Here is a 26529-nt window from a genome sequence, read left to right as displayed (position 1 = left end):
GCCATTTCACGAGTGTACCGTCAATATCAGGAATCCGGTAATACATCAAATCTCCGACATCGCTGCTGCCGGAAAAAGATCCTGCAAGAACGGGACCAACGACGACTAAAGAGAACTGTTCAATGTGACAACCCTTCCGCATACTGCTGCAAATTTCAATGCTGGGCCACCGACAAGTATCAGCGTGAGAATCATTCAACGAAACATCATCGATATGGGCTTTCGGAGCCTAACGCCCATTCGTGTATCCTTGATGACTGCACGACACAAAGCTTTACGCCTTGCCTGGGCCCGTCAACGGCACACGCAAACACAACGGTACAGGTGAGCCCCTGTTAATCAGACGCCATTACTGGATATCCAGCTGGAATACACTGCCGAACAACTGGCACCACGCAGGGAAGCCGTACCGTACACTGCATGCAGACAAACTCCACACATACCCCACACAGTGAGATGATCTATGGCCGATCTCCCACTACTATATAAAGATCTTGATTGTTCCAGGAATGTAGCGTCTGCAGCAACTGGGATACATCGCTATCGCTTGCCACGGTAATGATGCATGATACCCATACTAACAAATCCAACCTTGCATGAACTATCGCAGCTAGTAAGCCACTACTGCTCTTACTACCCATCCCACTGTCGCAGAGGGTTTTTTTTCCCCACGGCACGAGCCTTGGCACTTTTTTCCCTCTGCTCTTCAAATCGTTACCCTCATTCGCGTTTCGTCCACTATCTATCACCTTATGGACCGTGTTAATGCGTAGTCTTACCCAGACGCACGGACATCACAGCCCAGCATCTTGTGATCCACCTGTTAGATAACTAACATGTTGATGGAGGTGACAGTAGAACTTTTGGTTTGGTCACCACGTTGGTGCGGGCGTGGAGGGGCCCCATCTCTACAAACCGACTCTGGACTGCCGATGACTGGAAACATGTTGCCTGGTCGGACGAGTATCGTTTCAAATTGTATCGCTTGGATGGACGTGTACGGGTATGGAGACGACCTCATGAATCCATGGACCCTGCATGCCACTGTTCGAGCTGGTGGAGGCTCTGTAGTGGCGTGGAGCGTGTGCAGTTGGAGTGGTATGGGAACCCTGATGCATCTAGATACGACTCTGACAGGTGACACGCACATAAGCATCCTGTCTGATCACCTGCACGAGTCACGTCTTTTGTGCATTCTGACGGACTTGGGCAACTCCAGCAGGACAATGCGACACTCCACACATCCAGAATTGCTACAGAGTGCCTCCAGGAACTCTCTTCTGTGTTAAAACCCTTCCGCTTGCCACCAAACTCCCCAGATATGAACATGGCTGGGATGCCTTGCAACGTGCCGCTCCGGCGAGAGCTCCACCCCCTCGTACTCTTACGGATTCATGGTGTCAATTCCCTCCAGCACTACTTCAGACATTAGTCGAGTCCTTGCGGCGCACGCCCGCGTGCATGGGGAGGCCCTACACGATATTAGGAGGTGTACCAGTTTCTCTGGCTCTTCAGTGTGTAGTGCACCAAATAAAATAATGGTTCTCAATTGAACAGACTTACCTGTCATTATACAGGGTGAATCACCTAACATTACCGCTGGATATATTTCGTACACCACATCAAATACTGACGAATCGATTCTACAGACCGAACGTGAGGAGAGGGGCTAGTGTAACTGGTTAATACAAACCATAAAAAAATGCACAGAAGTATGTTTTTTTAACACAAAGCTACGTTTTTTTAAAATGGAACACCGTTAGTTTTGTTAGCACATCTGAACATATAAACAAATACGTAATCAGTGCCGTTTGTTGCATTGTAAAATGTTAATTACATCCGGAGCTATTGTAACCTAAAGTTGACGCTTGAGTACCACTCCTCCGCTGTTCGATCGTGTGTATCGGAGAGCCCCGAATTACGTAGGGATCCAAAGGGAACGGTGATGGACCTTACGTACAGAAGAGACTGGAACAGCACATTACGTCCACATGCTAACACCTTTTTATTGGTCTTTTTCACTGACGCACATGTACATTACCATGAGGGGTGAGGTACACGTACACACGTGGTTTCCGTTTTCAATTACGGAGTGGAATAGAGTGTGTCCCGACATGTCAGGCCAATAGATGTTGAGTGTGGTGGCCATCATTTGCTGCACACAATTGCAATCTCTGGCGTAATGAATGTTGTACACGCCGCAGTACATCTGGTGTAACGTCGCCGCAGGCTGCCACAATACGTTGTTTCATATCCTCTGGGGTTGTAGGCACATCACGGTACACATTCTCCTTTAACGTACCCCACAGAAAGAAGTCCAGAGGTGTAAGATCAGGAGAATGGGCTGGCCAATTTATGCGTCCTCCACGTCCTATGAAACGCCCGTCGAACATCCTGTCAAGGGTCAGCCTAGTGTTAATTGCGGAATGCTGATACCACACACGTCGACGCGTTTCCAGTGGGACATTTTCGAGCAACGTTGGCAGATCATTCTGTAGAAACGCGATGTATGTTGCAGTGCTCTCCGATACACACGATCGAACAGCGGAGGAGTGGTACTCAAGAGTCAACTTTAGGTTACAATACCTCCGGATGTAATTAACATTTTACAATGCAACAAACGGCACTGATTACGTATTTGTTTATATGTTCAGATGTGCTAACAAAACTAACGGGGTTCCATTTAAAAAAACGTAGGTTTGTGTTAAAAAACATACTTCCGTGCATTTTTGTATGGTTTGTATTAAACAATTACACTAGCCCCTCTCCTCACGTTCGGTCTGTGGAATCGGTTCGTCAGTATTTGATGTGGTTTACGAAATATATCCAGCGGTAACGTTAGGTGACTCACCCTGTATAGTAACATGAATTACGTCGTCAATCTATGAAAACTGTGCTACATTATTGTACACATTCGTGTTAAAACTGTAATCGGCGTTAACGCTGTGAACAGACTCATACCGCGCAGAGACGACTGAATAGCTGATCACTGTCTACTGGTAGAACCCATGCTCTATATACATCGATAGTGGCTAGAATCTTTGGACTACTAAGCTGTTATACTGTATATATTTCCACAGTTCGGCTATGCGTACATTGTTTGTATCTGCACGGCGTGTTCCATTAAAGTTGGTGTAGGACGGAAGCAGTACACATACAGTCAGTTCCACAAGAAAGCGTAGGCGTTACCTGTATGAAATACAAGACGCTATTATAAATATATGTTAACATGAAAATACATGCACAACTACCTAATAGTTAATCCAATCTCCGCCATATCGATTATAGCCTGGCACTTTTTTGGCATGCTTTTCACGAGATTTCCTGCATATTCTCCCGGTAACGATCTCCATATCGTCCTGATTTTATATGACAGCTGCTTCAAAGTATATATTGGCTTTCCTTTAAGCTTCATCTTAATATACGACAAAACATTTGCGATCGGATTTGCACTCTGAGACATTGCAAGCCAATCCGTCGTGGACAACCCATTGTCTTGACCCACTTCGCAATTAATGTCTTTGACTTCCTAAGAATTTTACCAGCAGCTACATATGAAAGCTATGGTCCCTTTGTATGATTTACAAGGTACACAGCCTCGTGACGCTTTGCACTCATTTTAAATTGCAAGTGACGAAACAAGAAATTCAACTTTCACACTGTTTATCTATATACTAAAAATGGGTTCAAATGGCTCTGAGCACTATGGGACTTAACATCTATGGTCATCAGTCCCCTAGAACTTAGAACTACTTAAACCTAACTAACCTAAGGACAGCACACAACACCCAGCCATCACGAGGCAGAGAAAATCCCTGACCCCGCCGGGAATCGAACCCGGGAACCCGGGCGTGGGAAGCGAGAACGCTACCGCACGATCACGAGATGCGGGCTTATCTATATACTGTGCAAAAGTGCAATGAGTACAGATTCGAGACAAATATCAGAGATTTCGCTGCGGAGTTTACATTTAAAACTATGGCGCACACTTTCTTGTGGAACAGACTGTGTCAATGTGGCCATAACTCTTTTCTCAGTAGTGAGTACTTGTAAGCCATGACTTCTGTGCCTTTTGTTTTCAGTCACCGCAACTGTGATTGTAGCTCACGCAAATTGCTATTAGATGCAGCGTGTAGAACACCTGTTATGACTGTCACATGCATTTATCCTAGCAGACGACAGGAACCTTAGCAATAGTAAGATTCAAGTCACTACCGATGTATGTAAAGCTCTGTAATCATCTTTGGCTCTACCAGCAGACAGCCGGCCGAAGTGGCCTAGCGGTTCTAGGCGCTTCAGTCTGGAGCCACGCGACCGCTACGGTCGCAGGTTCGAATCCTGCCTCGGGCATGCATGTGTGTGACGTCCTTAGGTTGGTTAGGTTTAAGTAGTTCTAAGTTCTAGGGGACTGATGACGTCAGAGGTTAAGTCCCATAGTGCTCAGAGCCATTTGAACCATTTCCTTCGTTTTTTATACACTACTTAGTACAAAGGTGAGTCAAATGAAAACCTTAAACTTTTTTAAATATTGTTTATTGTGCAGAAGTGGTACAAAGCTGTATCACTTTTGAACATCATCTCCCCCACGCTCAATGCAAGTCCTCCAGCGCTTACAAAGTGCATTAATTCCTTTAGAAAAAAGTTCTTTTGGTAGTCCGCGCAACCACTCATGCACCGCGTGGCGTAGCTCTCCATTAGAACGGAACATCTTTCCTCCCATTGCGTCTCTGAACGGTCCAAACATTTGGAAGTCACTTGGGGCAAGGTTTGGTGAGTATGGTGGATGAAGAAGACACTCAAAATGCATGTCTGTGATTGTACAAAAAAAAAAAAAAAAAAAAAAAATGGCTCTGAGCACTATGGGACTCAACTGCTGAGGTCATTAGTCCCCTAGAACTTAGAACTAGTTAAATCTAACTAACCTAAGGCCATCACAAACATCCATGCCCGAGGCAGGATTCGAACCTGCGACCGTAGCTGTCTTGCGGTTCCATACTGCAGCGCCTTTAACCGCACGGCCACTTCGGCCGGCCTGTGATTGCACAGCCAGTGTGGGGGCTTGCATTGTCATGTTCGAAAAGGACACCTGCTGACAGCAATCCACATCACTTTGATTTGATTGCAGGCCGCAGATGATTTTTTTAGGAGATCTGTGTATGATGCACTGGTGACAGTGGTCCCTCTAGGCATGTAATGCGCCAAAATGACGCCTTTTTCGTCTCAGAAGAGAGCCAGCATAACCTTCCCTGCTGATGGTTCTGTTCGAAATTTCTTTGGTTTTGGTGATGAGGAATGGCGCCATTCCTTGCTCGCTCTCTTCGTTTCCGGTTGGCGGAAGTGAACCCAGGTTTCGTCCCCAGTAACGATTCTTGCAAGGAAGCCATCACCTTCTCGTTCAAAGCGCCGAAGAAGCTCTTCACAAGCATAAACACGTCGTTCTCTCATTTCAGGAGTCAGCTGCCGTGGCACCCATCTTGCAGACACTTTGTGAAACTGGAGCACATCATGCACAATGTGGTGTGCTGACCCATGACTAGTCTGTAAACATGCTGCAGTGTCATTCAGTGCCACTCGCCGGTTTTCCTTCACTATGGTTTCAACTGCTGCAATGTTCTGTGGCGTCACAACTCGTTGTGTCTGACCTGGACGAGGAGCATCTTCCACCGAACTCACGCCGTTTGCGAACTTTCTACTCCATTCGTAGACTTGCTGCTGTGACAAACATGCATCACCGTACTGAACCTTCATTCGTCGATGAATGTCATTAGGTTTCACACATTCACTACGCAAAAACCGAATAACAGAACTTTGTTGTTTCCTGGTGCACGTAGCAAGTGGGGCGGCCATTTTTATGCTGATACTGCGACGGTATGTGTGCATCTTCACTATGCTGCCACCTACAGGCCATTCTTCGCGTTGTTTGTAGCACGCTTACCAACTTACAGGATAACGACGCGAAATTTCGATTTGTTATTACAAATTTAAGGTTTTAATCTGACTCACCCTCGTATTGCCATATACCTCAACGATGGCGTGTGGAGAGTGTTTTGGCAGAATATTAAATGCTTCGGGCCTTTTCTCTGGGAGTCGACGTTGTGAGAAGCGCCTTCCGTGAGCGTTTAAGCTCAAAAGGGATAAATCTGTTTTCGGCAAACACTATAAAACAACATGATCACCATTAATTTTGCTTTTGCATGGCCAGTGTTTCGCCTTCCCGTTGAAGGCCGGCGATGGTGAATTACAGGCTTTGGCACCTCGCACTGTATCATTTGCGACTGGGGAAAAAGGGCGCTAACGTAGTTTGGATGACGTGACGTGCGCCTGAGGGGTCGGCCGGGAACATTAGCGTTGCTCCTTTGAGACTATTTCACCCGCTCTGCTACAAGGCAGTTTTAATACTCTCACCCGCCGCCGGTTGCTCGTGGCTGGCGAAGAGCTGCGCAATTTCATATCGTTCGGGAATATAAGTGGCGTGATCACTAGTTCGTATACAAGTGATTTCCGACCAAATTCCCAAAGTGGCTCCCTCGAACCACTTTCGAGACAGGTATTAATAACTTCAGTACGTCGAGCAGCCGCTGGAGATAGCATCGCCAGTCCGTCGCCGGATACGGTCTGGCCACGAGTGCTTGGGGCGGGAAGGCGTCGCTAGGCAACAGGTACGCTGTTGCTACGACTACGCTCTCCAGATGACTCTCTCTTCTACCACTAGTTAGCTGCTAGCGTATACTGCGATGTTGACATCATCGGCCCACTCTCGACATCGGAAGGCTACAGTTATTGCCTCACGGTGATTGACAGATTTACTAGGTGGCCTGAGGCATTTCCAATGAAGGACACCACTGCAGAAACTATAGCTCAAGCATTTTTTCGTGGTTGGATTGCCCGGTTTGGAGTTCAACTGAGAATTACAACTGAACAAGGACGGCAAAGCATTGGCTGCGTTATTTGGTACGAAACGCATACGCACCACGGCATACCACCCCGCGTCCCGCATTTCTGGACGCAACAGACACCACAGCTACCACTGAACACAAACCAGAGAAGACAGGAGAAGCTACAAGATGTGTTCCTGTACCCCATGAACACCACAACGCTCAGCGAACACCAGTACCTGCAACACCAAGACCGACGTCGAGGACTGCTACACCACTGTCTGACACAACCACTGACACACGTGACGCACCGCCCGGTTTCAAGAAAGAAGTAGTTACAAGAGCTGGACGGCGTGTGAAATTTAATCTGCGGTATCGTTAGCATTAAAGGGGGGAGTCATGTAGTGACCTATCTCTGACAATCGATCCCTACAAGTGTACAGTGCTTCATAAGTATTCCGTGAAGTGATATAGTTATTCTTGGACTTAGCTTTTGTTAGTTATTCCGTGCTTTTCATGTCTACACAATTCATTCATGTGTGTAGTGTTAAGTTATTGCTAAATATATGTGGGAATAAAGGAATTGTTTTCTCCAACAGCCACAAGTAGAAATTAACCGATGAAAAAATAAATAAATAAATAAAAAGATCCGTAATTTTTTTCTTTTATTACCAGGCCATTTCCTCGCCCTCTTTGGGGTTGTCCGAGCCGCGTTTGCGAGCTGTGTAAGACTAACATTACATGTAGTAGCAAGCAGTGTGGTGGTTAACTCTTCAAGGAATCTACGATCTCGGAATTTAAGCAGTAAACGAAACCGTAATGCACAACGCCTCTATTGTAATGTTTTCCACTGGAGTTGCATAAGCACTACAATGGCACATTTGCACTACTATAGGAACTCGTGGTGAAACGCGCTGCCCTTCTTCGGATGTTCTCCATTTTCTCTCTCGGTCCTAGGAGGAAAGGATTTGAGACTGACGAGTGATACTTAAGTATACATAGGATGAGATTTTTTTTAAGTTACCGCCTTCGTGGGTGGATTGTTCTTTCTGACGATCCTCCCAATGCCTGACGCAATCGCTGTTCTGAGTTACAACCTGCTCATATGTACACTACTGGCCATTAAAATTGCTACACCACGAAGATGATGTGCTACAGACGCAAAATTTAACCGACAGGAAGAAGATGTTGTGATATGCAAATGATTAGCTTTTCAGAGCATTCACACAAGGTTGGCGCCGGTGGCGACACCTAGAACGTGCTGACATGAGGAAAGTTTCCAACCGATTTCTCATACACAAACAGCAGTTAACTGGCGTTGCCTGGTGAAACGTTGTTCTGATGCCTCGTGTAAGGAGAAGAAATGCGTACCTTCACGTTTCCGACTTTGATAAAGGTCGGATTGTAGCCTATCGCCATTGCGGTTTATCGTATCGCGACATTGCTGCTCGAGTTGGTCGAGATCCAATGACTGTTAGCAGAATATGGAATCGGTGGGTTCAGGAGGGTAATACGGAACGCCGTGCTGGATCCCAACGGCCTCGTATCACTAACAGTAGAGATGACAGGCATCTTATCCGCATGGCTGTAACGGATCGTGCAGCCACGTCTCGATGCCTGAGTCAACAGATGGGGACGACTGCAAGACAACAACCATCTGCACGAACAGTTCGACGACGTTTGCAGCAGCATGGACTATCAGCTCGGAGACCACGGCTGCGGTTACCCTTGACGCTGCATCACAGTCAGGAGCGCCTGCGATGGTGTACTCAACGACGAACCTGGGTGCACGAATGGCTAAACGTCATCTTTTCGGATGAATCCAGGTTCTGTTTACAGCATCATGATGGTCGCTTCCGTATTTGGCGCTATCGTGGTGAACGCACATTGGAATGGTGTATTCGTCATCGCCATACTGGCGTATCACCAGGCGTGATGGTTTGGGGTCCCATTGGTTACACGTCTCGGTCACCTCTTGTTCGCATTGACGGTACTTCGAACAGTGGACGTTACATTTCAGATGTGTTACGACCCGTGGCTCTACCCTTCATTCGATCCCTGCGAAACCCTACATTTCAGCAGGATAATGCACGACCGCATGTTGCAGGTCCTGTACGGGCCTTTCTGGATACAGAAAATTTTCGGTTGCTTCCCTGGCCAGCACATTCTTCAGATCTCTCACCAAGTGAAAACGTCTGGTCAATGGTGGCCGAGCAAGTGGCTCGTCACAATACGCCAGTCAGTACTCTTGATGAACTGAGGTATCGTGTTGAAGCTGCATGGGCAGCTGTACCTGTACACGCCATCCAAGCTCTGTTTGACACAATGCCCAGGCGTATCAAGGCCGTTATTACGGCCAGAGGTGGTTGCTCTGGGTACTGATTTCTCAGGATCTGTGCTCCCAAATCGCGTGAAAATGTAATCACATGTTCAGTTCTAGTATAATATATTTGTCCAATGAATACCCGTTTATCATCTGCATTTCTTCTTGGTATAGAATGGGATGGAAATCGGTAGATGTGATATACATCTACAGGCAAATAAGTGATTACAATTTCAGAAAAGCTGAATGATTTATTTAAGAGAAAGAGCTCCACCAATTCAGCCAGCCAATAAAGAGCTGGTCCTCCTGCGACCATTATGAAAGCAGTTACATGGCTTGTCATTGATTGATAGAGTTGCTGGATGGGCTCGTGTGGGATGTCGTGCCAAATTCTGTGCAATTGGCACGTTAGATCGTCAAAATCCCAATCTTGTTGGAGGACCCTACCCAAAATGCTGTAAACGTTCTCAACTGGGAAGCGATCCCGCGACCTTGCTGACCGAGACAGGCTTTGGCAAGCACTCAGAAAAGGAGCAGAAACTCTCGCCGTGTGCGGACGAGCATTATCTTGCTGAAGTGTAAGCCCAGGATGGCTTCCCATGAAGGGCAACAAAACGGGGTGCAGAATATCGACAAAGTAGTGCTGTGTTGTAAGGGTGTCGCGGATGACAAAGGTTCCTGCTATCAAAAAAATGGTAGCCTAGACCACGACTCCCGGTTGTCAGATGGCGGCGACAGTCAGGTTAGTATCCCACCAGGTCCGGCACATCTCCAGACACGTCTTCGGCCTGGAATCTCATTGACTGGAGTAGAATTGTCTTCAGTGATGAGTTCCGCTTCGAACTGGGCTCCGATTCGAGAGGTGCCAGGGCGGAACTGTATCGAGCGCCTTGTGTTTAGGAATACGGCATCAACTTGGACCCCGGAAAGTACCGCTTCCATGGTCACGTAGAGGGCTGGGTTTCAGACGATAAAGAAGGAGCGCAGACAGGAAGCGCGCGTCGCGACAGAGGCGGCATCGGTGAGCGTCGCGACGCAGCTGCGGCCGTGTCTCTGGTAGAGCGTAGGCGGGCGCCGTAGCCCGGAGCGTCGCCGGGGACGAGGACGCGTCCTCGAGGGGACGTCCGTGCCCGGAAAGCGCGATGGCCGCCTCTGGGGCCGGGACGTGGCCCAGCCGCCTCCCGGACTCTGGTCGGCAGGCCTTGGCCCTCCCGTGTCTGCCCATCTGTTTCGCTGTCGTCTTCTCTTCTGCCGCCAGCTGCGGCGCTTGCTGAGCAACTCGTGACCTGACTGTCTCGCAAGCAGTCACACGTCGACAGCGGTAATAAAGTGGTTCTCTCGTCACAGCACAGATATCACTTAAAACGGACAATTTCCGCTACTTGTTCGTAATACCACCAGCTTGATTCGAGTGCAATCTTCATTAAAATACCATGACACTTACGAGCACGCTAGTAACTGTCATCATCTTATACTCTACATCTACATCTACATTTATACTCCGCAAACCACCCAAAGGTGTGTAGCGGAGCGTACTTTACGTGCCACTGTCATTACCTCCCTTTGCTGTTCCAGTCGCGAATGGTTCGCGGGAAGAACGACTGTCTGAAAGCCTCCGTGCGCGCTCGAATCTCTCTAATTTTACATTCGTGATCTCCTCGGGAGGTATAAGTAGGGGGAAGCAATATATTCGATACCTCATCCAGAAACGCACCCTCTCGAAACCTGGACAGCAAGCTACACCGCGACGCAGAGCGCCTCTCTTGCAGAGTTTGCCACTTGAGTTTGCTGAACATCTCTGTAACGTTATCACGCTTACCAAATAGCCGTGTGACGAAACGCACCGCTCTTCTTTGGATCTTCTCTATCTCCTCTGTCAACCCGACCTGGTACGGATCCCACACTGATGAGCAATACTCAAGTATAGGTCGAACGAGTGTTTTGTAAGCCACCTCCTTTGTTGATGGACTACATTTTCTGAGGACTCTTCCAATGAATCTCAGCCTTACCAACAATTAATTTTATATGATCATTCCACTTCAAATCGTTCCGCACGCATACTCCCAGATATTTTACAGAAGTAACTGCTACTAGTGTTTGTTCCGCTATCATATAATCATACAATAAAGGATCCTTCTTTTTATGTATTCGCAATACATTACATGTGTATATGTTAAGGGTCATTTGCCACTCCCTGCACCAAGTGCCTATCCGCTGCAGATGTTCCTGCATATCGCTACAATTTTCTAATGCTGCAACTTCTCTGTATACTACAGCATCATCCGCGAAAAGCCGCATGCAACTTCCGACACTATCTACTAGGTCATTTATATATATTGTGAAAAGCAATGGTCCCATAACGCTCCCCTATGGCACGCCAGAGGTTACTTTAACGTCTGTAGACGTCTCTCCATTGAGAACAACATGCTGTGCTCTGTTTGCTAAAAACTCTTCAATCCAGCCACACAGCTGGTCTGATATTCCGTAGGCTCTTACTTTGTTTATCAGGCGACAGTGCGGAACTGTATCGAACGCCTTCCGGAAGTCAAGGAAAATGGCATCTACCTGGGAGCCTGTATCTAATATTTTCTGGGTCTCATGAACAAATAAAGCGAGTTGGGTCTCACACGATCGCTGTTTCTGGAATCCATGTTGATTCCTACAGAGTAGATTCTGGGTTTCCAGAAACGCCATGACACGCGAGCAAAATACAAGTTCTAAAATTCTACAACAGATCGACGTCAGAGATATAGGTCTATAGTTTTCCGCATCTGCTCGACGACCGTTCTTGAAGACTGGGACTACCTGTGCTCTTTTCCAATCATTTGGAACCTTCCGTTCCTCTAGAGACTTGCTGTACACGGCTGTTAGAAGGTGGGCAAGTTCTTTCGCGTACTCTGTGTAGAATGATTCCAGTTGCTTTTCTATTCTTTGGACACTTATTTCGATGTCAGCCATTTTTTCGTTTGTGGGAGGATTTAGAGAAGGAACTGCAGTGCGGTCTTACTCTGTGAAACACTTATGCGGCCATCCACGGTACGTCGTGTGCGACTGTACTTGAGCGAAGTACGACTCGAAGTTGCCAGGAAGGCGCGGTGGCACAAGCGGTCCTGGAAGAGAACGGTTGGCCAAGCGCCGCGCTGTAAAGCAATAGCGAGCTGCCGCACGGCTATCTGAGCAAACAATCTGAGTTCGTGCCGGCGATATTGAATGCGGGCGAGCGTTAGCGGGCCACGCCGCTCAGCAAGTGGGACGTCATTTGGGACGAGATGCGCGATAAAGGCGCGGCACCCCGCCAGCGACCCCGAATCAACAGGTGAGGCGGCGGGCGCCCGGTGCCAAGTGGCGATAAAGCCGTGCGCAGCTGCGGGCCCGCTCCCCGCTGCCGTCAGTTCGGACTGTGTCAGAGCGTGGAGAGCGCACATCATTTTACGGTGTCTTTCCCAACCTGCAGACTATATCGAGCGTGTCAGTTATTTTGAACGCCCACTCTAAAGTGGACCACTATAATGGAACAACGTTACCCACCTATTTTTCCGTATTGTAATTTCGCCCTCCTCGCCCCATATGGGCAGAGAATGGACTTCCAGCGATACACCTCTTCACCAAAATGCTTCAAAATGTACAAGAAGACGAAAGAAAGTGATTAAAAGGCGAAATATTTTACAAATGTTTTAAAAATCTATAAAACGATGGATTTTAACAATATTTACATACACCTGTTAATTACTTTGTTTTCTTTCTCTTTTTTTAATAAAATCGAAAGACTAAACCATCAAGATTAAAAGGAAAATATTCGAAACAATTTGCAGATACGGTGACTGTGTTGTTGTTGTTGTTGTTGTGTCTTCTGTGCACAGAGTGGTTTGATGCAGCTGTCCATGCTACTCTATCCTGTGCAAGCTTCTTCATTTATCAGTACTTACTGCAACCTACATCCTTCTGAATCTGCTTAGTGTATTCATCTCTTGGTCTCCGTCTACGAAGGGCACAGGTCATCCCCGTTTTCAAGAAGGAACGTCGAACAGATGTGCAGAACTATACATCTATATCTCTAGCGTCGATCAGTTGTAGAATTTTGGAACACGTATTATGTTCGAGCATAATGACTTTTCTGGAGACTAGAAATGTACTCTGTAGGAATCAGCATGGGTTTCGAAAAAGACGGTCGTGTGAAACCCAGCTAGCGCTATTCGTCCACGAGACTCAGAGGGCCGTAGACACGGGTTCCCAGGTAGATGCCGTGTTTCTTGACTTCGGCAAGGCGTTCGATACAGTTCCCCACAGTCGTTTACTTAACAAGGTAAGAACATGTGCACTATCGGACCAATTGTGTGATTGGATTGAAGAGTTCCTAGATAACAGAACGCAGCATGTCAGTCTCAATGGAGAGAAGTCTTCCGACGTAAGAGTGATTTCAGGTGTGCCGCAGGGGAGTGTCGTAGGGCCGTTGCTATTCACAATATACATAAATGACCTTGTGAATGACATCGGAAACTCACTGAGGCTTTTTGCAGATTATGCTGTGGTGTATCGAGAGGTTGTAACAATGGAAAATTGTACTGAAATGCAGAAGGATCTGCAGCGAATTGACGCATGGTGTAGGGAATGGCAATCGAATCTCAATGTAGACAAGTGTAATGTGCTGCGAATACACAGAAAGATAGATCCCTTATCATTTAGCTACAAAATAGCAGGTCGGCAACCAGAAGCAGTTAATTCCATAAATTATCTGGGAGTACGCATTAGGTGTGATTTAAAATGGAATGATCATATAAAGTTGATCGTCGGTTAAGCAGATGCCAGACTGAGATTCATTCGAAGACTCCTGAAAATGCAATCCGAAAACAAAGGAAGCAATTTACAGTGCGCTTGTTCGCCCACTGCTTCAATACTGCTCAGCAGTGTGGAATCCGTACCAGAAAGGGTTGATAGAAGAGATAGAGAAGATCCAACGGAGAGCAGCGCGCTTCGTTACAGGATCATTTAGTAATCCCGAAAGCGTTACGGAGATGATAGATAAACTCAAGTGGAAGACTCTGCAGGAGAGACGCTCAGTAGCTCGGTACAGGCTTTTGTTAAAGTTCCGAGAACATACCTTCACCGAAGAGTCAAGCAGTATATTGCTCCCTCCTACGTATATCTCGCGAAGAGACCATGAGGATAAAATCAGAGAGATTAGAGCCCACACAGAGGCATACCGACAATCCTTCTTTCCACGAACAATACGAGACTGGAATAGAAGGGAGAACCGATATACTCAAGGTACCCTCCGCCACCCACCGTGAGGTGGCTTGCGGAGTATGGATGTAGATGTAGATGTAGATTTTTACCCTCCACGCTGTCCTCCAATACTAAATTGGTGATCCCTTGATGCCTCAGAACATGTTCTACCAACCGGTCCCTTCTTCTAGTCAAGTTGTGCCACAAAATCCTCTTCTCCCCAATTCTATTCAATACCTCTTCATTAGTTATGTGATCTACCCATCTAATCTTCGGCATTCTTCTGTAGCACCACATTTCGAAACCTTCTATTCTCTTCTTGTCTAAACTATTTATCGTCCATGTTTCACTTCCATACATGGCTACACTCCATACAAATACTTTCAGAAACGACTTCCTGACACTTAAATCAATACTGGATGTTAACAAATTTCTCTTCTTCAGAAACGCTTTCCTTGCCATTGCCAGTCTACATTTTATATCCTCTCTACTTCGACCATCATCAGTTATTTTGCTCCCCAAATAGCAAAACTCCTTTACTACTTTAAGTGTCTCATTTCCTAATCTAATTCCCTCAGCATCACCCGACTTAATTCGGCTACATTCCATTATCCTCGTTTTGCTTTTATTGATGTTCATCTGATGTCCTGACTGAAGGGCGCAGTTTTTCTTCGAAAAATTGTCTACAAAATTCAGGTACGTCTTATAATCGAAATCAATATAAAAATGTCCAGTGTTTGATACAAATTCCCGCCAGTCTTAAAAATCGCCATATATTCGATGCCGCGGAAAACTATCTGGCACCGTGCGAGGTGGCGCAGCGGTTAGCACATTGGACTCGCATCCGGGAGGACGATGGTTCAATCCCGCGTTCGGCGATCCTGATTTAGGTTTTCCGTGGTTTTCCTAAATCGCTTCAGGCAAATGCTGGGATGGTTCCTTTGAAAGGGCACGGCCGATTTCCTTCCCTAATGCAATGAGACCAATGAGACCGATGACCCCGCTGTTTGGTCTCTTCCACCAAATCAACCCAACCCAAGTATCTGGCAGCTTTGGATTCAACTGGCAACAGCAGCGCACCGAACCGACGAACATGAGTTGTGCGGATTCGCAAGCTTGCCAACAATGTCTCCCTCCCTCTCCACCAGCACAAACCCAGAACAGTGTCTAGCCTATGATGCATCTTTGCAGTCTACGGGGCCACTGAACTTAGACTGAAAGTTGTTTTTTGTGTTATGGATAATAGTGCACTATTTTTGTTAGGAGCTAGTTTCGTATTGGAAAAAATAAAAGGTATTCACATGAAGCGGGCTATAAATTGAAAGAAGAACATGGAAACAGAGCAGCTGAGCAGCATTTCGGGCCCCCGCCAACATAAAAAACCATTCGCGATTGGCGGCTAGTAAAGAAGAACTGGAAAAAAAAAAATAGCCGCGCGGTTAGAAGCTCCATGTCACTAATCGTGGGGCCCCTCCCGACGGAGGTTCGAGTCCTCCCTCGGGCAAGGGTGTATGTGTGTTGTCCTTAGCGTTAAGTTAGTTTAAGTAATGTGTAAGTTCAGGGAAGATGACATCAGCAGTTTGGTCCCTTAGGAATTCACACACATTTTGAAAAAAATGAGGAAGACAAAATGTGGATATAGAGGACTGGGTGCAAAATAGCCAAAATCACAAGATGACGTGTTGAAAAGGATGCAAGGACACCGTCAAAATGGATTGGAATTAATACAGCCGCGCGGGATTTGCCGAGCGGTCTGAGGCGCTGCAGTCATGGACTGTGCGGCTGGTCCCGACGGAGGTTCGAGTCCTCCCTCGGGCAAGGGTGTATGTGTGTTGTCCTTAGCGTTAAGTTAGTTTAAGTAATGTGTAAGTTTAGGGAAGATGACATCAGCAGTTTGGTCCCTTAGGAATTCACACACATTTTGAAAAAAATAAGGAAGACAAAATGTGGAAATAGAGGACCGGGTGCAAAATAGCCAAAATCAGAAGATGACGTGTTGAAAAGGATGCAAGGACACCGTCAAAATGGATTGGAATTAATACAGCCGCGCGGGATTTGCCGAGCGGTCTGAGGCGCTGCAGTCATGGACTGTGCGGCTGGTCCCGGCGGAGGTTCGAGTCCTCCCTTCGGCATGGGTGTGTGGGTTTGTCCTTAGGATAATTTAGGTTAAGTAGTGTGTAAGATTAGGGTCTGATGACCTTAGCAGTTAAGTCCCATAAGGTTTCACACACATTTGCATATTTTTTTTATTGAATTAATACAACAATGATTCATATACACGATCGTAAGCTAGAGGTACAGTGGAACTTAACAGTCTTTAAGGGTGGAGTTGTTTACTGTTACAGGTTTATGAACCGTCATGGCCTTAGCATGCGAACCAAACCCAAAATATCTCATAAAATGCCACAAGAGTATGAAGGGAAAATATTATCTGTCCATCACTTTATTATTCATCAAAAGAAAACTAGTGTGGAATTGAGCCAAATAGCGAATATGGACGAAATTCCTCGGACATTTGATGTGCCGAGTAACAGGGTTGTTGCCATGAAAGGTGCTAAAACTGTAACTATAAAAGCGGGTGGACATCAAACTGTGCACTACACTGTTGCCCTTTAATGTTGTGCTGACAGTGCTAAGCTTCCCGAACGAGATTTTCACTCTGCAGCGGAGTGTGCACTGATATGAAACTTTCTGGCAGATTAAAACTGTGTGCCGGACCGAGACTCGAACTCGGGACCTTTGTCTTTCGCGGGCAAGTGCTCTACCAACTGAGCTACCCAAGCACGACTCACGCCCCGTCCTCACAGCTTTGTTTCTGCCAGTATCTCGTCTCCTACCTTCCAAACTTTACAGAAGCTATCCTGCGAACCTTGCAGAACTAGCACTCCTGAAAGAAAGGATATTGCAGAGACATGGCTCAGCCACAGCCTTGGGGATGTTTCCAGAATTCTTAATAAGCCACTGTTTCAGAATTCTCTTGAAATGGCGTCTGCACAACATGTTAGTGAGAAGACATTGTCTAAAGGCTGCTGTGTTTTGGGAAAACAAGCAAATTCTTACTTAGCAACAACAGAAATCCAAGTTTTACTCTCTAACAAATGGTTAACCAGGCGAAAATAAATTGCAACTTTCATTGAATTTCAGTGGAATTCTTTCTAGATCATAACCAAAGCAGAGACGACAATAGATCTTTCTGGATGGTCACCATGCCAGTGTGGGCATGGAGGAGCTCCACTTAATATTTACAAAAAATATGAGTGTAGGCTTCAGTTTGGAACCGCGCTTCCCCTACATCACTCAGCATTTCCCCTACCACCTCCCCTTACCACCTGCCTGCAACCCCCACCACTACTGCTCTGCCCAGGCTTGCCCTGTCGACTGTGCATCTGCCAGCCACCTTATTCTGCACACTCTCTACCTCATACAGTACTCTCAGCTTGCTAATCTTGGCCACAGCCAAAAACGAATGACTGTCAGCCGAATCTGTCCGACCTTTACCGACTTCTACCGATTCAGGACAAGGGAGCGGTCTGCCAACTTAAAGTTAACACACTGTACTCACGACTTCAGAAATACACGACAAAACACCACCTTCACTCCAGAGGGCACATGACTTCTAATCCCTACAAGTGCCTCACACCGAGTCCTCGATTTCGACAAACCCCACACTACTTCCAACCACTCAAAATTAGGATCGGGACATAAGCATTCTCACTGGCCATTTCCTGCTTCTACTTACAGCGTTTCTGCAAGGTGCTGCCTGCTGGCTAAAACTTTAAGAACTTCTGCTGCTACAGCCCTCAAGGTGAAATTAAGAGGCTCCATGACACGCTTACAGCGCATGATGTTGTACGACCCGAACAATTCGGTTTCAAGGACAAGTTATCTGCCGAACTTCAACTTCTACGGATCACCGAACGGATACAAGAAGGATACAACAAGCAGCACTTCACGATTGGTGTATTCCTTGACGTCGAAAAAGCTTACGATAAGGTGTGGCGTCCCAACCTTATCGTCAAACTGCATCGCATTACCCCTATTGCGGATTGTTACATTGGACTCATAGACAGCTTTCTGCAGGACAGGAAACTGTATGTGCGAGTCAACACTAAAAACTCCGAAGTGACACTGATTTCCGTAGGAATTCCGCAGGGCTCTGTCATTTCGCCTCTGTTTTTCACCTTGTGTATAAATGACATCCCACCAGTCCCTCTTGTTACGGCGAGATTTTATGCGGACGATACGGGCTTTCTGACAACTGGACGACACTTGGACCAACTAATCGCTAGGATGCAACGGCAACTTGCTGTAATGGAACGCTGGGCGCTGCAAAATAAGATAACGATCAACCCGAGGAAGACGGCAGCCGTTCTGTTCACACGGAGGAAACCAGTTCTGAACGACAGACTCCAAATAGCTGACCAATTTATCCCATGGTCGCCGGGAGTGAAGTACGTCGGTGTCTACCTTGACAAAAAATTACTCTTTACGCAGCATATTGACGACAAGAAGAAGGCAGCCCAGAAGATGGCCAGGTCATTGATTCCGTTCCTGAAGAGTAAGTATCTCAACCCTAAGACTAAACTCCAGTTGTATAGGGCAACGGTGGAACCCACAATGTTGTATGGCTCCACCTCGTGGGGAACTGCGTGCGTCTCCAACTACAACAAACTCCAAGCGCTGCAAAACATTTGCTATCGGTAGATCACAGTAACTCCATGGTGGACAAGAAACGTCGACATCCGCACAGCACTCCACGAGACCACTATACAAGAGAAGGTCCATGACAAGGCTCTTCGAGTTTTTGACAAAATCGATGCCCTTAGGGACGAAGTTCGACAATTAGAATCGATAGGAACGGTAAACCCTGCAAGATGGCACAAGTATCGAGTACCGAAGTCAATAAAGTTTCACCCCCCATAGGCAATCTGTCACAACACGAGGAAGCAGTCACACATAACAGCCTAGACACGTTTCACCCTCCACAGCAGATAGACATCACCAAAGACAGCAGGCTAAAGGACCCATTGCGTGCCCAAGCCTAACTGAATGTGTAATAAATAAAGTGTTTTCCTTTTATCCTTACATCCCATCCTAGAAGAATAAGTCATCAAGGATGATCTCTTCAGCCCACACTACACACACACACACACACACACACACACACACACAAAAGATGAAATTACTGTCCCTGTAAGCCAACCATGCAGGCTCCAGCCACAACCCATTTAGGAGGATTAGTCGAAAACTCGGCCCATCAGCTCCATAAAGCCGACCCTATCGTTGGCAATGGCCGAAGGTAAGACATACAGGCAACAGCCAGGGAATGAGATGTTGGAGAGTAGCAGGGAGTAGGAGTGTGGCGCTCTAGTATCCCTTTAGTGACCAAATTATTTCTGGAAGTTGTAGACTTTTTATGAATACTTTATTGGGCTCAGAAACCGTTCATAAAATCGTAGTTTAAATCTTGAAAGTGAGAGTTTAGCCTACGAGTATAAAAAAATTAGTGGCAACTATTGTTCCCATCGAACTCTGGAGTAACTTCACTTGCTAATTTAAAAAATGTATTTCCTTTATTTTTTAGTACAAAAACATGTTAAACATTACATTTATATTTGTATTAGTTCATACTGTCCTTTGAGTTCACTAAGGTGATGTACTATGGAACTTAGAGAAGCATGGTGCCACACACAAAGGTACACGACAGTTGCTACACATTATTTTTGTTCTCTTTTCTTCGTTCTTGGTGCTACATTGGCGGCATCTTCTGTTTGTTGTACCTTTTGTAGGGAAATGAGTTCCAACTTTCTCCAGACAAACTTCATCTGGTACTCCAGACACACCTCTTTTTGGTGTTTGAAAATGAACGGGCCTTCCTCTTCTCTTACGACTTGAGAAGCCAGAGATAAGTTGCCTTGCCAAGTGCAATCTAATTGTTAGCTTGTCTGCTTCTGTCTTCTGTAGCTTCCACATAACGTAGGAATTGACAACTGCCAAACCCACAAGAAAGAAAAACAGTTTGTGCCACCACTTCCATGAACGAGGCCTACAGCATACGGTTCACGCAGCTGATCAAATCTATCCACTCCTCCCATTATTTTATTATACCTTGCCACAGCCAATGGGCAGAATACTTCACTTCTGCTTCCACTAACTTGCCTCGGAATATTTATGTAATTTTCAGTCAAATCCAGCAAATATACATGAATACTATCTCCCTCATAAATATAAAAGTAGATAAATACAACACAAGTCACTTCACACGCAAAAGGAAAGCACACTATCCAAAAAACGCTGTAGCGGTCGAAATAGTTGCTCGTTTTCACGCGGGAACTGCGCTTCTGCATTGATTGGCTCACAAGGTAGACATACAACAGCTTTCGCCTAACCGTTGACAATCTACACATAGTTAGCACACTCTAACAGAGATGGTAGCACAAGTTAGAAGTGGGAACACGGATTACCACTGAACTTACAGCGAAAACAAATAAGTGGGAACTATAGTTCCCACTGGTCACTAAAGGGGGTATGCAGATGTCAAGAGACGGCAGCGCCGCGCGCGGCGGCCGCTGGCGGTGTGTGAGTAGGAGCAGTTCGTGCGTTGGCCGTTCCCGCCGCCGGTCGTTGCGGGCCGTGCCGCTCGTTAGTGGCGCCTTCTTCACATCCACACATGAGGGGCTGCACGCAAATAAATCCCCGCCGCGAGAGGCCCGCCGCGTTTTCTGGAGGCTTATCCCGGCAATCTGGCGCGTAAGCAGCTGCGAGCCAATAAAGGCGTCCCGCGCACGCGCCGTCACGGGTTGCCATGGCCGGCAGCGCCCTGCAGATACCATCTGGGCAGTCCGTCCGTCCGTCCGTCCGTCCGTACATCCATCCCCTCTGCCACCGCTGACTGGCCGCAGCTGTGGCACCAGCACTGCGAAATAACGCTGTTCCTGGGCGCACACTCGAAAAACTGGCAACATGGTAAAACATTGGTAACGCAGTTTCCCAATTATCAGGCTGATACCGAGTTTCTTGACTTCTGAGAGGCATTTGATGAAGTCCAACACTGCCCTTTACTGGGCGAAACACCAGCTTGCCGAGCCTCGGACCAGATTTCTGACTACACTACTGGCCATTAAAATTGCTGCACCAAGAAGAAATGCGGATGATAAACGGGTAATCTTTGGACAAATATGTTGTTGTTGTTGTCTTCAGTCCTGAGACTGGTTTGATGCAGCTCTCCATGCTACTCTATCCTGTGCAAGCTTCTTCATCTCCCAGTACCTACTGCAACCTACATCCTTCTGAATCTGCTTAGTGTATTGATCTCTTAGTCTCCCTCTACGATTTTTACCCTCCACGCTGCCCTCCAATGCTAAATTTGTGATCCCCTGACGCCTCAAAACATGTCCTAGCAACCGATCCCTTCTTCTAGTCAAGTTGTGCCACAAACTTCTCTTCTCCCCAATCCTATTCAATACCTCCTCATTAGTTACGTGATCTACCCACCTTATGATCTACCCACCTTATCTTCAACATTCTTCTGTAGCACCACATTTCGAAAGCTTTTATTCTCTTCTTGTCCAAACTGGTTATCGTCCATGTTTCACTTCCATACAGGGCTACACTCCATCCTTTCAGAAACGACTTCCTGACACTTAAATCTATACTCGATGTTAACAAATTTCTCTTCTTCAGAAACGATTTCCTTGCCATTGCCAGTCTACATTTTATATCCTCTCTACTTCGACCATCATCAGTTATTTTACTCCCTAAATAGCAAAACTCCTTTACTACTTAAAGTGTCTCATTTCCTAATCTAATCCCCTCAGCATCACCCGATTTAATTTGACTACATTCCATTATCCTCGTTTTGCTTTTGTTGATGTTCATCTTATATCCTCCTTTCAAGACACTGTCCATTCCGTTCAACTGCTCTTCCAAATCCTTTGCTGTCTCTGACAGAATTACAATGTCATCGGCAAACCTCAAAGTTTTTACTTCTTCTCCATGAATTTTAATACCTACTCCGAATTTTTCTTTTGTTTCCTTTACTGCTTGCTCAATATACAGATTGAATAACATCGGGGAGAGGCTACAACCCTGTCTCACTCCTTTCCCAACCACTGCTTCCCTTTCATGCCCCTCGACTCTTATAACTGCCATCTGGTTTCTGTACAAATTGTAAATAGGCTTTCGCTCCCTGTATTTTACCCCTGCCACCTTCAGAATTTGAAAGAGAGTATTCCAGTTAACGTTGTCAAAAGCTTTCTCTAAGTCTACAAATGCTAGAAACGTAGGTTTGCCTTTTCTTAATCTTTCTTCTAAGATAAGTCGTAAGGTTAGTATTGCCTCACGTGTTCCAACATTTCTACGGAATCCAAACTGATCCTCCCCGAGGTCCGCTTCTACCAGTTTTTCCATTCGTCTGTAAAGAATTCGCGTTAGTATTTTGCAGCTGTGACTTATTAAACTGATAGTTCTGTAATTTTCACATCTGTCAACACCTGCTTTCTTTGGGATTGGAATTATTATATTCTTCTTGAAGTCTGTGGGTATTTCGCCTGTCTCATACATCTTTCTCACCAGATGGTAGAGTTTTGGCATGACTGTGTCTCCCAAGGCCATCAGTAGTTCTAATGGAACGTTGTCTACTCCCGGGGCCTTGTTTCGACTCAGGTCTTTCAGTGCTCTGTCAAACTCTTCACGCAGTATCTTATCTCCCATTTCATCTTCATCTCCATCCTCTTCCATTTCTATAATATTGTCCTCAAGTACATCGCCCTTGTATAAACCCTCTATATACTTCTTCCACCTTTCTGCCTTCCCTTCTTTGCTTAGAACTGGGTTTCCATCTGAGCTCTTGATATTCATACAAGTGGTTCTCTTCTCTCCAAAGGTCTCTTTAATTTTCCTGTAGGCAGTATCTATCTTACCCCTAGTGAGACAAGCCTCTACATCCTTACATTTGTCCTCTAGCCATCCCTGCTTAGCCATTTTGCACTTCCTGTCAATCTCATTTTTGAGACGTTTGTATTCCTTTTTGACTGCTTCATTTACTGCATTTTTATATTTTCTCCTTTCATCAATTAAATTCAATATTTCTTCCGTTACCCAAGGATTTCTATTAGCCCTCCTCTTTTTACCTACTTGATCCTCTGCTGCCTTCACTACTTCATCCCTCGGAGCTACCCATTCTTCTTCTACCGTATTTCTTTCCCCCATTCCTGTCAATTGTTCCCTTATGCTCTCCCTGAAACTCTCTACAACCTCTGGTTCTTTCAGTTTATCCAAGTCCCATCTCCTTAAATTCCCGCCTTTTTGCAGTTTCTTCAGTTTCAATCTGCAGTTCATAACCAATAGATTGTGGTCAGTATCCACATCTGCCCCTGGAAATGTCTTACAATTTAAAACCTGGTTCCTAAATCTCTGTCTTACCATTATGTAATCTATCTGATACCTTTTAGTATCTCCAGGATCTTCCAGGTATACAACCTTCTTTCATGATTCTTGAACCAAGTGTTAGCTATGATTAAGTTATGCTCTGTGCAAAATTCTACAAGGCGGCTTCCTCTTTCATTTCTTCCCCCCAATCCATATTTACCTACTACGTTTCCTTCTCTCCCTTTTCTACTGACGAATTCCAGTCACCCATGACTATTAAATTTTCGTCTCCCTTCACTACCTGAATAATTTCTTTTATCTCGTCATACATTTCATCAATTTCTATATTATACTAGAACTGACATGTGATTACATTTTCACGCAATTTGGGTGCTTACATCATGAGAAATCAGTACCCAGAACAACCACCTCTGGCCGTAATAACGGCCTTGATACGCCTGGGCATTGAGTCAAACAGAGCTTGGATGGCGTGTGCAGGTACAGCTGCCCATGCAGCTTCAACACGATACCACAGTTCATCAGGAGTAGTGGCTGGCCTATTGTGACGAGCCAGTTGCTCGGCCACCATTGACCAGACGTTTTCAATTGGTGAGAGATCTGGAGAATGTGCTGGCCAGGGCAGCAGTCGAACATTTTCTGTATCCAGAAAGGCCCGTACAGGACCTGCAACATGCGGTCGTGCATTATCCTGCTGAAATATAGGGATTCGAAGGGATCGAACTAAGGGTAGAGCCACGGGTCGTAACACATCTGAAATGTAACGTCCACTGTTCAAAATGCCGTCAATGCGAACAAGAGGTGACCGAGACGTGTAACCAATGGCATCCCGTACCATCACGCCGGGTGATATGCCAGTATGGCGATGACGAATACACGCTTCCAATGCGTCCACCGCGATGTCGCCAAACACGGATGCGACCATCATGATGCTGTAAACAGAACCTGGATTCATTCGAAAAAGTGACGTTTCGCCATTCGTGCACCCAGGTTCGTCGTTGAGTACACCATCGCAGGCGCTCCTGTCTGTGATACAGCGTCAAGGGTAACCGCAGCCATGGTCTCCGAGCTGATAGTCCATGCTGCTGCAAACGTCGTCGAACTGTTCATGCAGATGGTTGTTGTCTTGCAGTCGTCCCCATCTGTTGACTCAGGGATCGAGACGTGGCTGCACGATCCGTTACAGCCATGCGGATAAGATGCCTGTCATCTCGACCGCTAGTGATACGAGGCCGTTGGGATCCAGCACGGCTAGCAGCGATGTCGCGATACGATAAACCGCAATCGCGATAGGCTACAATCCGACCTTTATCAAAGTCGGAAATGTGATGGTACGCATTTCTGCTCCTTACACGAGGCATCACAACAACGTTCCACCAACTGCTGTTTGTGTTTGAGAAATCGGTTGGAAACTTTCCTCATGTCAGCACGTTGTAGGTGTCGCCACCGGCGCCAACCTTGTGTGAATGCTCTGAAAAGCTAATCATTTGCATATCGCAGCATCTTCTTCCTGTCGGTTAAATTTTGCGTCTATAGCACGCCATCTTTGTGGTGTAGCAATTTTAGTGGCCAGTAGTGTATTACCAGGTGCTTTTTCTCTTCAGCGACTGTATTTTGTCATTCACTGTGAACGTCCCTTTAACATTTTCCTCTTCTGTGTTACTTGTGGCGAAACCTGCGTGGCAATATTAATGTCTTCTGTTACTTAGTAGACATCTTAAAAGCAACCTCTCATTTCTGTTTCGACTGCGCTTTCTACTACTACCGAAGTTAAAACAACATGTAGAGGGGTCTGTCGGAAAATGTGATGCAACTGCAAAGGAGACAAAGACTAGAGGTTGATGTGAGTACTCCTCGAGTGTTCGTCATTCTGGTCAGGTCGGGCTGAAGGAAAAGGTTTAGGGGCAAATGAGCAACTAGTTCTGTAGACGTCCGTTTCAGTTCATCCAAGAGTGTTACTCAAATGATGATCATTATAAGAAGAATGAAATTTTTCTCGTAAAGGATGAAGTTTATGGATTGGATATTTCGGGAAGGGAAAAGGACTACTGACTGCGACGAAAAGAAATTCGACTGTGAGACTGAAATGTACTGAGTGCAAACGTGCTTCTGTGAGGAGGAGCGAAACATGAAAATTCGTGGGGGACCTTTGGATTTGCTCCCTCATTTCTCCGAACGAGAATAGCCCCTGATTGGAAGGTCTATTCCAGCATTCGGACCAAATTAAATGGAACAATTACACGGGAGACATCGTATTGGCAGGGACAGACGAAAGAATTCTGCACGACTGTGATAGACCTCCATTAAGAAAATTACCAACAGAGTTTCTGGGCTTTCGTCTAGCGTCTGTGAGGATTGTGCAAGTATCTTTCCTCTTGTTTGGCCAGCTCAACAGCTTATTATCCCGAACAGAGTAGAAAGCCAAAACTCAGTGCCAATGCTTGTGATAGTGTGACTCGCTACCGACAGGCATGTTGTGTACTCTGATAGGATATTTAATGATGATTACTAATAGTTCACGGCCGACGTTAAAGCTCTTAGTCATATAATATTACATTAAAACAACGAAACAGAGTCTGTTTCCTTTCCTCCTCGAAATTCTAGTGTGTCTATGTCAAGTGGGTGCCCGTGATATGTATCTCTCTCTCTCTCTCTCTCTCTCTCTCTCTCTCTATTTCTCTATCTTCCTTCCTCTGCGTCTCTCCCTCCCCCCTTCCCAAT

At 46.1% G+C, this 26529-nt stretch overlaps 1 protein-coding gene across 1 annotated transcript in view; it reads right to left on the bottom strand.

The window, feature by feature from the left end:
• Positions 1-26529, bottom strand: part of LOC126485062 (protein prickle-like) — a 103772-nt gene that overhangs the window by 41700 nt on the left and 35543 nt on the right. The window contains exons 2-4 of the mRNA XM_050108663.1: positions 20898-21356; positions 12206-12596; positions 10199-10488 (exon numbers count right to left, since the gene is read on the bottom strand). Of these exons, the coding sequence (XP_049964620.1) occupies positions 10199-10488; positions 12206-12596; positions 20898-21356 (1140 nt within the window). The remainder of the gene's footprint in view (positions 1-10198; positions 10489-12205; positions 12597-20897; positions 21357-26529) is intronic.

Source organism: Schistocerca serialis, chromosome 6 (genome assembly GCF_023864345.2).
Source record: "Schistocerca serialis cubense isolate TAMUIC-IGC-003099 chromosome 6, iqSchSeri2.2, whole genome shotgun sequence".
NCBI classification, from domain to species: Eukaryota; Metazoa; Arthropoda; class Insecta; order Orthoptera; family Acrididae; genus Schistocerca; species Schistocerca serialis.
Note: the sequence above shows the minus strand (reverse complement) of the source record. Positions and strands in the feature narration are given on the sequence as shown.